This window comes from Euprymna scolopes, chromosome 30 (genome assembly GCF_053919585.1).
Source record: "Euprymna scolopes isolate OS-2025 chromosome 30, ASM5391958v1, whole genome shotgun sequence".
Lineage (NCBI taxonomy): Eukaryota > Metazoa > Mollusca > Cephalopoda > Sepiida > Sepiolidae > Euprymna > Euprymna scolopes.
In genome coordinates, this window is record NC_136511.1 from 81,995,835 (window position 1) to 82,010,221 (window position 14,387).

The 14,387-nt window shown below is 36.3% G+C and overlaps 1 protein-coding gene and 1 long non-coding RNA gene across 5 annotated transcripts in view; one reads left to right on the plus strand and one right to left on the minus strand.

Annotated features, from left to right (window-relative positions):
- Positions 1-14,387, plus strand: part of LOC145254855 (dynein regulatory complex protein 1-like) — a 164,491-nt gene that overhangs the window by 79,910 nt on the left and 70,194 nt on the right. For 3 of the 4 annotated variants that reach the window (XM_080113707.1, XM_080113709.1, XM_080113710.1), the window contains 2 exons: positions 9,789-9,992; positions 13,821-13,872. In XM_080113707.1, the coding sequence (XP_079969833.1) occupies positions 9,793-9,992; positions 13,821-13,872 (252 nt within the window). In that variant the 5' untranslated portion in view covers positions 9,789-9,792. Of the gene's footprint in view, positions 1-1,161; positions 1,436-9,788; positions 9,993-13,820; positions 13,873-14,387 lie in introns of those variants that run through there. The other variant, XM_080113706.1, reaches the window with a different exon arrangement.
- LOC145254856 (uncharacterized) overlaps positions 1-14,387 on the minus strand; it is a 50,126-nt gene that overhangs the window by 8,291 nt on the left and 27,448 nt on the right. The gene's annotated exons all lie outside the window — the stretch shown is intronic.

Sequence of the window (14,387 nt, forward strand, 5' to 3'; positions counted from 1 at the left end):
AATATTCAGGTAATTTCGACTGGATAATTTGGAAGCTACCATTGTAACTTATTAGAATTGACAAAAAAAAAAAAGCAGTTGAAACCATTACTTTTTAAATGAAAACTTCATTTATCGTCTACTTTATTGACTACAAAATCTCGTCCCAATTCTGTAGAAGCGCCAAAAAGTCTTTAAAATTGTTCGGATTTAAATGATGGTTTTGAACTTAAAAAGGTAAATTATTACCTTACGCAACAACAGAACACTGTGATCATTCTAATTTGTTTGTTTAAAGGTATTCGAGGTCGCTGACAACGAATCTGTTAATCAAACCCGCCGGAAATTTACCGTTTGCATGGTATGAACCCTAAACCTTGGGACTATTTTGTGCCCTTTCACTGCCTTCGATAGTGTTTGGCGCCCGACTGTGTATTTAACACGGTAAGTTTGGGAAAAGATGTTATAAATAATAAACTAGACAAAATACTATTAAAAATCAACCGAATATATGTCAACTTATGTCACGGTAACATATATTGAGCGAATTTCTAACAGTATTTTGTCTAGTTTATTATTTATAATACCTTTTCCCAAACTTACCCTCTCCGAGAGAGAGTCGCCCGCCATTTTGAATTTTCCAATACATCGGTAAACACTGCATGTTTTTCGAGCTGAATAAACATGTTACATTGAATAAAAACACAAAAAATATATCCAGTTAGGTAGAAAAGTAACTTATCTTGCCTTTGATAACATTTATTTGTTATATATTTGTTTTTTGACAACTTTTTCGAATCTATGTGTACAGTAATACAAACCCGAACGTGTTTTTCTGCTGTAAAATAAAAACTACTCGATCAAATTAAATGAAATTTTTTTTTCGGAGATCTTCAGTCCAAAACAGATACGTACAATATAACCTTTTTTCTATATTTTCATTTTTTAATGTCTTGACTAAACTGTACAAGTACCAACGTTTACCTTTAAAAATTACAGATTAGCCGGATTTTGACTAAGGTTGAAAAATAGATGAATTAATGTTTTCGGGAAATAAGGACTGCTGCTGAGGAGACCGGGGCTAAAAATCCTGAAACTGAATAGCTTTACCTTCGAAGTTTTATTTATTCAGTGTATGATTTTTTTAAATAAATATATCATATACTCTAAATATATCGTTAAATATATTATTTTTATTGAATAATTAGCACGTTTTTTAGACGGAAAACATCGTAGATAATTTTTAATACGAAACTTGCATTGTGTTATTATCACCATGGCAACAGTAAGAAGCTTTGCGATAATAATAATAATAGAACGATCGAATTTTTAAGACGAAATAAAGAAAAATGGATAACGAACAAGTTACGAAAGTAGCCTTGCCTGATATCAATTCTAATGACTTTGAAGAAAGAATTGCAGCTCGAAGATTACGTGTTGCGAAAGCAGAGGAACGGTACGTACGTTTGTTGGTATTTTTTCCCCATACAATAAATAAACATTTGATACAAATTTCGTGTTTTCCTAGTTTGGCTTTTACGAACACACAGACACAGACACACAGACACAGACACACACACACACACACAGACACACACACACACACACACACTAAAAGTACATAAAAATAATAATCTTTTTTTTAGTAATGGGTCACTATAAAAGCCAAAAGCTACTCGAGGATAAGGGGTTTTAATGTCGAAAAACCAAGCTCTGGATTAGGACAAAAATAAAAATATCCTCAGTCTAGAAGGATTTCTCCTTCACTGATCGAGAATAGAAAAGATAAAGTGTAGTATTAGAACATATACTACACTTTGCTCCCAGCCTAAAGGTCAAAGTTATCAGTTAAATTATGAAGAATATTATGAGAATACTGAAAATATTCAATGGAATTGACAAAATTTCATTGCTTATGAGGACAGTTTATGGACAAGTATTAGTTGAAATTAGATTTGAAGATGACCATGTTGTAGTATGCAGGGAAGCAGTTTCATAGTAATGTGTTCCATAAATGTCCTTAGAATTGAATTCACAACTGAAATTACAACATCCGAATTTTGAAGGAAAACTCGCAAATTAAACTCAACTTGGACAGTTTTTAATCTAATTAATAATAGATTAATAGATTAAAAATGGCTGGTATGTGTTTAATTCATGACTCTTCTTTGAAAGTAATTTTGAAACTTTTCAACTGTCAATTAAAAAGTAATTTTTGATAAATTTAAGTTTAAAGCTATTAAACATCGAAATTCCTTCCAGCAACAATTTTGTTTAAGATACCCCAAAAGGCCACCATATTAAAATTTACATTAAAAAATATTTTGAATGATTTTGAAAGTACTATTGGGAATATAAAACAAATCCTTGAGGTCATAACATCATTTTTAAGGAGACATTTACAAATGTTTGGATCTCCAGTCGTAATCACAGCCATTCAACAGCATTTAGATGTTAAGCATGTGATTAAAACAAGAATGACTTCAACTATCGATGCATATTTGTTGTACACTTTTCATGGAAGATCAGCCCAGCCTGGACAGTCGTGTTTTAAATGCTTCCATTTCTTCTTTCTATGCACATCTTATCTTTCTTTTAATAATATTATTTGGACTCATTCCCTTTTTCCTTGCGAATTTTTAAATTATTCCACGGATTTCTGCCTTTTGGATTACTTTGGACCATCTTCCAATTACAGGATTCCCTTGGATTTTACTTGTGGAAATGGAAATTTAATGAACTTTTTTGGATTTTACCGTTATTGGATATTTTACCCTTCACCAGACTATCCATTCACGTGAAATCACCTTTTTCTTCACCATATTGCCTCTGCTTCACTATTTGTTACCAAGTAAGATCTATGACTTACTTGTAGTTTCATTAAATATTTTTGCAAGCAAAATCCGATCCCGCATTTTGCTAAATCTTACCATCTGATGAGAAGGAAAGTATTTCTTCAAAACTCCATGGATTAAGGACTATCCACTTATTTTGTGCTTCCTTTTTTAAAATTAAATATGTTTTTAACTCTTTTGCAAAGTGTTTTTTAACATGTTTTATTAACTACTTGTTCTTATATATATATGTGTGTGTGTGTGTGTGTGTGTGTGTGTGTGTGTGTGTGTGTGTGTGTGTGTGTGTGTGTGTTGCATGTCTATGTTGCATATACAAGTGTTTGTAAATTGCTATTTCAAAATAAAATGTCAGAAATGCAGAGTTAAAATAGTATGTTGCAATGATATCAACTGAAAGTGAAGCTGTAGCAGTCACAAAAACATCAACTGAAAGTGAAGCTGTAGCAGTCACAAAAACATATTTTCTGTTGTGAATCACTGCCCCCCCCCTCTCTCTCAGCTGTTCGGCTACATACTGGCCAATCAGCTAACAGGGCACATTGATTCATCAGTCCCCTAAAGAAATACTTTTTGGAACTGTCTGTTCTTCAGATGCTGCACATTTTTTTTTCTTGTTCTCTGTCAGTGGAGGAGAAATCCTTCACGACTGAGACAATTTTTATTTTTGTTCCTTTTCTCCACATTAAAAAACGACCCTGGTGTCTAACTCTGTCCCATGTGGAGGCATTGTAAATAGGAACTACAGTTAGTCATCAGCAATATCTGGCCTTCGGGTCAAGATCCGGCAGATACTGCAAGCAAAGACCCTATGTGGGGGCGACCCCACAGATAAGACCTTGGTCAATGTAGGGGCAACCCTTCATACCAATTGTCACTATCCAGCTCTGTTTTCTAGGTTGGCAGTATTTTGCGCGAACAGTTGGCAGAGATGGCGGAAATTTTCTGTTTCTATGTCTATCCTTGTAGCCATGTCACTAGTAAGGGTGCTGGAGGTAAACGTTTTGTCTGGGCTGACGTTATCCGCCTGATAGTCAGGGACCCGAACCTTGGATTAACCACCAAGGAGGCTGTCCTATCAGCAGGTGCAAAGTACTGGAGTTGCTGTATTGCCATTTGGTGAATGGATTCTGGACCATGCAGTAGCTTCTGGTGGGGCCTCTCGATGCCATACTAGTGGGTAATTGTTACGGCTTTACCTTATCATTAGCTACAAATAAAAAAAAAAAAATTCTTCGTTTCTTTTTCTCTCTTAGTTTCCCCTCTCTGTCCTGCTCTAAGTAAATCTGACGACCTAGTCCACAAATTCCAAAAATTCATCATGACAAGTTTCAAGAAAAAATACACGATTAAACCCGGTTCTCCAACTTCCAACGTAGACTCCTACTACCATGTCTCCTTCTCCAACATCAGGAGTCTACGTTCTAACCTTCCAGAGGTTGAAACCCAATTGCAGGAGACTAAACCAGACCTTTTATTTTTAAGTGAAACTGGCATTGGACAGGCTATTTCACTAGAAGAGTTCGCAATTAAAGGATACTATAACTTAACTTCTAAATCTGACCCCCAAGATCGCCATGGGCATGGAATATGTGCCTATATTAGGGATAACTTTCCATGTGGTAGGGACATCTCCAGGGAAGATCCTAACTTACCCTATATGTGCTTCCGGGTTGCTTTAGCTCACACTACGGCATTTATATTTACTCTCTATCGCCCCCATAACAGCAGAGTTACTATCTTTCAAAGCATATCTAAGAAAATTGACCAAGTCTTATCTGCTTATCCTTCAGCTAACATTCACGTATGTGGTGACTTCAATGTTTACAACGTCGAATGGTTGACCCACTCAAACAAGACCGATGATGAGGGAAGGTTCTGTCATGATTTCTCCATTGCCTATGACCTCACTCAGTTTGTTCAGGAACCCACCCGTGTGCCCGACAATGATGGCCAGTATGCGAGCCTACTAGACCTTTTTCTCACATCTTGCCCTGAACTATGTTCAGTTTCTGTTCTGTCACCTCTTGGCTCTTCCGACCACTCTGTTGTATCAATTAAGATAAAAATGAAATGTAATAAGTCCCCAGACGTACCTCTCCATCGTACAGTATATCGATACACTAAGGCTGACTGGGATAGCTTCCGTACATTTATATCTGATCTACCTCTGCATTCCATGTTTAAAAAGGATGTGTCCTCTATAGTATTAGACCTGACGGAATGGTTAATTGTAGGTATTGACCATTTCATACCCTCGAAAAAGTTTCAGCAAAAACCTAACAGCCAGCCATGGTTCTCTCCAGAATGTGCTGCTGCCATTGCGCACAGAAATCACTTTTTCCACTGTTTCCAACGTAATAGATGTATGAAAACTAAAGCCGCTTTCAGGACTGCCAGCAACCATTGTAAGAAAGTAATAAAGAATGCAAGAGAGTTGTATGCTCTATCTGTTAAGTCCAAAGTAGCTGAGCAGCGGCTTGGTTCCCACCAGTTTTGGCAAATAGCAAACAGAATCCTGAACAGAAGCGTGTGCTCCATCCCAACTATTATTAATGGACCTGAGGTAATCTCGTCAGCATCAGACAAAGCCAAACTCTTTGTCAAGAACTTTGCAGCTAATTCTACCCTTTGCGATCAAGGCTGCCAACCCCCAATATTTCCTCCTGTATCAGAAAACACGCTATGTGATATACGTATATCTGTACGTGATGTTGCGAAGCTAATCAAAAACCTTGATTCCAGTAAAGCAACTGGTCCTGACGGTATTCCAATTATAGTACTCAAAAAACTTCAACCTGAACTAGCGCCCATACTTACAAAACTGTTTAAACGTTGTCTTAAGGAGAATAGTTTCCCATCTCCCTGGAAAATTTCATCAGTATGCCCTGTATTTAAGAATTCAGGTGATCGCTCATCCCCCTCTCAGTACAGGCCAATAAGTCTCCTGTGCGTCATGAGTAAGTTGCTGGAATCTGTATTAAATACAGAAGTAATCAACCATCTCAACAAAAATAACCTTCTTAGTGACACTCAATATGGTTTCCGTTCTGCTAGATCTACAGCAGATGTGCTTACAGTTATATCTCATAGGATTAGCAAATCTCTCGACAGAGGCAACCTTTCTAGGGCAATTGCTCTTGACATATCTAAGGCCTTTGATAGGGTATGGCATAAAGGTTTACTTCATAAGATCTCTAGCTATGGTATTGCTGGAAATGTCTTCTCAATTATTAAATCATTTCTTTCTGATAGGTTCATAAGAGTAGTAGTTGAGGGGCAAAAATCAGAAGCTCACAGTATTAATGCCGGTGTCCCTCAGGGGTCCATCCTGGGCCCAACTCTTTTCCTGATCTACATTAATGATCTTCCAAATCACATCCTTAAATCATTTGTAGACATCTATGCTGACGACACTACCATTTATGGTAGCACATCTAAGACACTAAACGACCAAGTTCTCTCCAATTCTCTCTCCTCTGATCTTGAGCACGTAGTACAATGGGGTAAAGAATGGCTGGTTACTTTTAATGCATCTAAAACCAAGCTTCTCTCTTTACATCATCAACATTCTGATCCACATCTGACATCAATTGAAATGAATGGCTCTCGTCTTCAGGAGGCCTCAAGTTTTGACAAACTTCTTGGCTTGACCATTACTCCTGATCTTAAATGGAACACGTACATCAAATCTGTTGCCAAGGCCGCTGGAAAAATGGTGGGATCTTTCTATCGATCCAGTAGATATCTCACTGCTGATGCTATTCTCTATCTATATAAGAGCCAGGTACGTCCAAGGATGGAATACTGTTGCCACATTTGGGCAGGAGCTGCTAGAAAGGACTTGGCCTGCCTTGATAGAGTTCAAAATAGACTTCGTAGCCTCGTAGGAGATGTCCTTTCCTCTTCCTTACGACCTTTATCTCACAGAAGAGATGTTGCGAGTTTGTCTCTGATGTATCGTTATTTTCATGGAAAGTGTTCGAATGAGCTTCAATCTATGGTCCCCCCTCGCAAAACTTTCACAAGAAACACTCGTCTAGCTGTAAACACTATCAATAATTCCCCCCACTCTTTATCTGTGCCTAAACCTAAACGTAGATTCCATGAACAAAGCTTTTTTCTTAGAACTGCACGCCTGTGGAATTGTCTTCCGTTTTCCTGCTTTCCGGCTGACTACAATATGGTTGTCTTCAAGTCTAATGTAAATAAGTTCTTGATGAGCCGTTCCATATAAGTTATCAACTTTACCAAATTTTTATTACTAATGATTACTATAATGTCCAATTTCTACTGTACACTCTTTAACCCTTATCCTTGAGTGGCCTCTTGGCCTTGATAATGTGGTGATGCCTATGTAAAAAAAAAAAAAAAAAAAAAGAAAAGCTCCCCTACTCCCCGGGGAGTTGGTCCCCATTTCCCCTTCACTCTTCACATTAAAAATTGGCCTTGTGCCTAATTTGCTCGGTGGGGGAGCAAATAAATACCAACCCCACATATAAGACCTTGGTCAATGTAGGGGAAACCCTTCATACCAATTGTCACTATCCAGATCCCCTACTCCCCGGGGAGCTGGTCCCCATTTCCCCTTCACTCCTCACATTAAAAATCGGCCTTGTGCCTAATTTGCTCGGTGGGGGAGCAAATAAATACCCTGTTCTTCAGATACTGCACTTCAATTTCTTGTTCTCTGTCAGTGAAGGAGAAATCCTTCACGACTGAGACAATTTTAATTTTTGTTTCTTTTCTTCACATTAAAAAACGACCCTGGTGTCTAACTCTGTCCTGTGGGGAGACATTGTAAATAGGAACTACAGTTAGTCATCAGTCAGGACCAGACCTCCAGCCAAGCAACACCTCTCCTCTCGTCCTCTGTCCACCACACACCTCTACCTAGCATCGACGGCCTCCACTTGAAGACAACTGCGATACAGGGAATATACTGATTGACCGACATAAACCCCCCCAAAAAACTTTCTATTCCTTCTTCCTCTACCACAATCCTACTTTCAACTTCCTACTGTGAAATAAATCTACCTAGTAGTTGTGTCACAGCTGATGTCTTGCTCAAGGCAGTACCCTTCTCATCTACCAGTACTATTCCAGGTAAAAAGAATGTACTCAAGTATGAATTGTGATTAATCTTGGACTCACGTCATGTTAGTGTCACAAATGAAGATGTGGGATTCCATTGGTTAGTTTGGTCTTCCTTTAATCTATGGTCATTAGCTATTAGGGAACCGAGGCATAGACGCTATGCCTGTTAGCTCTAGCACTCTGCTATTGGACTGCAGTATACTATGCAGTAGCATGTGCTCATTCTGTTCATAGAGTTAAACTCATAAAAATGCTAAGGGTTGAAGTCAGATTTTTTTATCTCCAAAAAATCAGCAGACATTTTCTTTTTTTCTTTTACAAGGAAGTCACTGAAGGCCACTTGAGGATAAAGATTAATGAATGTAAGGTGGGAGTGTAGTAATACTTAATGGTGTAAGTTGGGTAAAATTTGATTATATAAGGAGATGGTTCAACAAGACCTTGTTTACATTGGACTTGAAAGCTACAATATTGTAGCTGGCCAGGAAGCAGGCCAGCGAAACAGTATTTCACAGGCAGGCAGTTCTAAGAAAGAAACTTTGTTCATGAAATCTGTGTTTAGATTTAGGCAGAGATAGAGAGTGGGGGAAATTGTTGATAGTGGTGGTAGCTACTCAAGTGTTTTTGTGAAAGTTTGGTATGGGAGACAATAAATTGGAGCTCAGATGAACACTTGCTATGAAAATAACGATAGAGTAGAGACAGGCTCACAACGTCTGTTCTGGGAGAAAGAGTTGCAGGGAAGAGAAAAGGGTATCACGTACTAGGTTTCAGAGCCAGTTTTGAACTCTATCAAGGCAGGATAGGGCGTGCCAAGCAGCTCCTGTCCAGATGTCACAGCAGTACTCCATTTTAGGATGTACTTGGCTCTTATACAGATAGAGGATTGTATCGGCAGTGAGATATCTACTAGAGTGGTAGAATTATCCGACCATTTTTCCAGCGATCTTGGCAACAGATTTGTATGTGTTCCATTTCAGATCAGGAGTGAAGGTCAGTCAACTTTGAAATAGAGGGTCAGAGTTGGGGTTGAATATTTTGGAATTTTACGAGTTGGAATCAGAATAATTGAAATTCTAGGAGTTTTGCTTTATGCTTCCCACTTCACAACCCTGATTTCTACTCAGGAGTAGCTGTAATAAAATACCTTATTGCACACTTACTATGAGTTGCGACAATGGACTTACATCTTAAATTTCTGGATGAGTTTTTGTAGCATGTAACATTATGGACAAGAAAGAAAAGAAATATGAGGACCGGTATTAGGTGAAAGCACAGAATTGATTTTTTAAAGTACAGAATAGTTAACAGTTTATTCTTATAATTAGCAACAGTAGCGGTAGTTATCTATCTTTCAAGTTAAGCTAAGGATATGTGAAACAACCAGATATTCTTAATTCCGTAGGATAACGCCTTTTTACTCCCTAACCCTTTTTCAGATAAAACAAAGGGGAATAACTTTGCTGTTAAAAAAGGAGGGGTATCTTAACTGTATTTCAATTAAGGACATTAGTTTTATACTTACAAGTAGTGACAGTTCTCTACGTTTCCAAATTGGTTTAGGATATCTGGAAAACTTAGATATTCTTTATTCATTTGTAGATGTCCGGTGATAATGAATTCCCTTTTACTCTATAACTTGTTTTCAGGTAAAACAAAGGGAAATAACTTAGCAATCTTTAAAACAAAGGCGAATATATAAACAGTGTATTTCAAGGATACGTATCCTAAAAGAATGATATTTTTTGTGAAACATTTTTATTTTATTTTACTCCTTTTATTATTTCTTTCTTTACTTTGATGACAGTCAAGTATCTAGTCAATAGATATGTGATACATTGACTTATTACTCTTGAACAGATCCATGATGACTGAAGACCACGATTCAGAAGAGGCAGAAGAAAAGAAAGAGCTGTACAAAAGCATCCAGCAAATAGAACTCGTCCGGCAAAGGCTGAAGAAGCTCGAGTCTGAGGGTACACAATTAGTGTCGAACATTCGTGTTGCTGGAGACGCTCGTGAGAGTGAGCGAAGAGCTAAATATGAAGAGTGCACACGTATCAGGTAATCTAATATATAAAGTTATCTTATCTTTATATTTTGAAAATCAGACCCATATAGCATTTAAGCTGACAAATAAAACTTTGCATTTGACTAACCAATTTCCATTTTATTGTTATTGTTTTTATGTTATTGTTGTAATATTGTTTGTTTTTTGTTTTGTTTTTTTGCTTTTTTTTTTTTTTTTTTTTTTGCATTTTTATCCCCGAACAAGGCACAGTGCCACTTTGATGTAAGGGACTATTATCTGGGAAATAAATTGCAGGGATACTATGTAGGGAGCTGATCAGTAAGATATCTGTTTACTTGAACCTCTGCATGGCAGTACAGTCGGAGAAGCAGGAACCCAGAAGGGAATTCCAAAGTGTAGAAGTTCTGTGGAAGAAACTATTAGAGTAGAAGGCTTTGTGGCAGCTGGGGGTCTCTACTGTATAGGGGTGGGATTTTGCTGCTTGTCAGGTTTGTTGTGCGTGTTTGCATTGAGGGAGTACAATTGCTTGTAGTTCGTCGCGCATGTTATTGGCAATACTATAACGTTCTTCACTATAATTTATTTAGAAATTACTTTGTCCAATCCAAACAACAGCTAAGTTGAAGCATTTTTTAAAATAATGACCTAAAAAAGAAAATCAGCAAGGGGGATAACTGATTTTAAATGAAAGAATGTAATGAGAGTTGTCTACCTTAAGTTTTTCTTGAATGGAAAGCCTTTCTTTAATAGAAAACTGGTCCAAAAAAGGATGGCAAAAGAAATAATTGTTGTAGGGAAAAGAAAATTATGCAATTGCAAATATTAAATGTAGTTGTCCCAAGCAGAAACTGACAGGAGCGATCCAGTCAGCTTTGAATTTTAAAGAATATCAGGTAAAAATTGGTAATAATAATCCAGTCAGGATGAACAGAACATAGTTCCCTTCTCATGTCAAAATGAAAAGTTACAATTGAAGAATTAAAAGTGATTCAGTATATTTCATAAAGTGATTCTGGTATCTAATTGGTTTATTCTCATCACGTTTATAAATGTAATCATCCAAATCTTTATGGTCATACCTTCTAACAATGCCACAATGCACTCTCCCAAATTCATCTTTTGGTAAATTGTAATGTATTCATGTATAATTCATACACATATTGAAAAATAGTTTTGTGATTTCATCGCATATGTAGATTAGCAGGTTATAATTGAAGTATTTGCAATTTTACCTCTATAATTTCCCCTAGAGGAGTAACCAGTTATCCTGGAAAATCCGTTCTGTCAAAAATTTGCTTTCACCATGACTAATGTTTGCGCTAATTTAAAAAAAAATCTAAGGCATTATTATTGAGAAAAGTGCGAACAAATGAACGGACGTATGGGAGTGAATTAGTAGGTCCAATCCCTCTTTTGTCAGGGACCAAAAATGCAAAAATAATAATTATATGATGTACATTCCATTACATCAACATCAGTTATCATGCTTAAGTATACATAAATGTAAAATATCATATATATTTGGATACCATCCAAAGCAAATTCACTGTTTTATTAGAAGTAAGGGCGTATTTCAGCACTTGCAGAGATCTAAAACGGGACAGTAACAAGAAAGCCGATGGAATCCTACATGAAAGAAATTATGAGGCAAGACTTTAAATAAATGGATGAAGTCAATCATCATCACTGAAGAATTAGCATAAGAACTGCCAGACTACATCAAACTTCTTGTTGGAGGGAACATAAATGATAAACCGGGATAGTGAATGGATCGCACAGAATTTTAACATTTCAGACAAAGAGAATCAAGACAGTTCGGATAAAAACAAGAAAATCTGTTAACACGTTTATTATGTTTAACGTCCCCAACTCTTCCTTACAATGGGGAAGTGAATGATTATTCTTAACAAAATTGCACACATACTCACACACTGACAGAAGCAGCACACACACACACACACACACACACACACACACACACACACACACACACACACACACACACACACACACACAATACCTGAAATTACTTACACTATCATGTGCAATGCCTACTAGACACTATCCTCAGGTGTCTAAGGTCTCTCTATCCAGGAGTTTGTCAGGACAACCTCGCATGACAATACTTTTCCCTAAAAGTAAACACTGACTAAACATTCAAAATCATATAGTATTCGCTGCCCAAATAAGGTTTCCTCACCATGCCTAACTTACATTGGCTTTTATGAGAAATGGTGTATCTTTTCCAAGTGATATTATCTTTAGTTACAGCACGAAGCTGAATACTCCACCAGACTAGATGAATTTTTATCCTGGAATCTAATAAGATCAAGAGACCACAAGAAAGCTATACTAAAACATATTTAAATGGTCAATTGGGGAGAAGAAAATTATGTTCTCAACTTTTTTACTCAGTGTTTGAGAGATAAAGGAGAAATTTAATGAAATATCATTCGAATATTCAAATGTGTCGCATTTAGAGATCAAGTGTTAGCCCTAAGAAGAGGAGTCCCTTGAGTTCTGAGAACTTTGCCTGAAGTAAAATGAAACAAAGACAGAAAACAAACGTGTAGAGACATATACTCCTGGCATTATTACTTTTGCTTATTTCAAACATTCAATGTTTTGAACAAAAATTTAGTTACATAAAATAACTTTCAATCATTTGGTATGTGTTGGGGATTCGCATTCGATGCAGAAAGTATGACGAGAGGATAGATGAATGATTATCATCAAAGAAAAGATCTGATGAGATAAGAAATGAAGAACAGAGGGGGGGGGAAGATACCTACACTTGTTTCAGTGTCGTCAGCAAGGCCAGTGTGTTTGTTGGGAAGAGTGTGTGGTGAATCGGATGAAAAGAAGTGCTTGGTATTGAGCAAGAATTTTGTTTCTAATAAAATCAATCTATGATGCAATGTCTTCCCCAGTGAATATTGTTTAAATGACAAATAGACAATGATAAATGCAGATGTGAGGAAAGAGGTACTCTTAAGCATATTCTGTCTAACTGTGATTTAGCACTAAGTCAGTACAAGTTCTGAAAATAATAGAAAAGTTACTATATCAGAAAATGAAGAAGTTAAACGGAGCAGAACCACCAAAAATAGAGAAGCTTAAGAAGATGAACTCTATAAAGCTGAAACAACGTGTTTGGTGAAAAGTTATGGTGAAAAGTTATGGATTCAGTTAACCAATGAAAGCTGGCAAGAAAAATGAAACTTGGCAATAGATCTTCAGAATACCTTGATCTTTACAAAGTAAAAACCAAACCTTGTTGTGTGGAATGAGGAAAAGCAGTGGTCATTGATAAGATAATTTTGCAATTGCAGATGACAGAAAGGATGAGGGATATGATGATCTACTGATCGAGTGCTAGGAAAAACGATGGAATATGGAATAGTATCATTTGCTGTGGAAGCTTAATGGTATATGTTGAGCAAAAGCTAATGTACTGCAAAATCGTTTTTGTTGTACAAACACAGGAGTAAAAAAAAAAAATCTGTGACAGACGTTCAAAAAGCAGCAGAGAAGTCATCATACCTGGTCTGATTAAAAATAAACGGTGAGTGTTGGACAGAAAAGACCTTCTGATGGGGGTGGGGTCTACCACTTCAGATACAGTAAAGGAGTAGGAGCCTAAACTGTAAAGTGATTCGTCCTCATGATAGTGGTAATGAATCTGGTTACAGAGCTGTTAGCTGCTGTGGATGGTGCATAGAAATTACTATAAAAATAAAATAAAAGATTTAGTGCATGTTCATTATGGAATTTGCTATATATATATATATATATATATATATATATATATATATATATATATATATATATATATATATATATATGTATTTCTTTTTCAGAAACGAAAGGATGGAGCAAGAAGCTAAAATGTCAGCTGGAAGACTAGAAGAGGTAAGAATTGAAATGAAAACATAACACAAATCACTATTCTGAAAATTGGCCACATTTACTCCTAATATTTTGTTATTAAAAACAAACTCTACCTACCTGCATTGCTTAGGAGAATATTTACTATGATAGTTTGTTTGTTTTTTCTTTTTTGAAACTTTGACATGTATTTTTTGCAAATATTTTAGTATTTTTGTTACAATAAATAAATAAATAAATAAGGGGAATAATCCTGTACTGGATGAATTACATCTCTCGTTTTTCTTAAATATTTTATTAAACTAAGGGAAGTAAGTTAGTAATAGACGAATACAGAATTACCCCCATTTATAAAAAAACAAAAATTTAACTGGATAAATTATTTTTTTTTAATTAATTTAAATTGCCTGAAAACGTTTTCAATGAAAAAATATAAGTTTTAAAAATTTAGAATTCGGGATCATTTTCAGATATAAATTCAACATAAAATGATTACGCCACCAAGTGGTAAGAATCAGCAATTTTCAACCAGGTAGTGT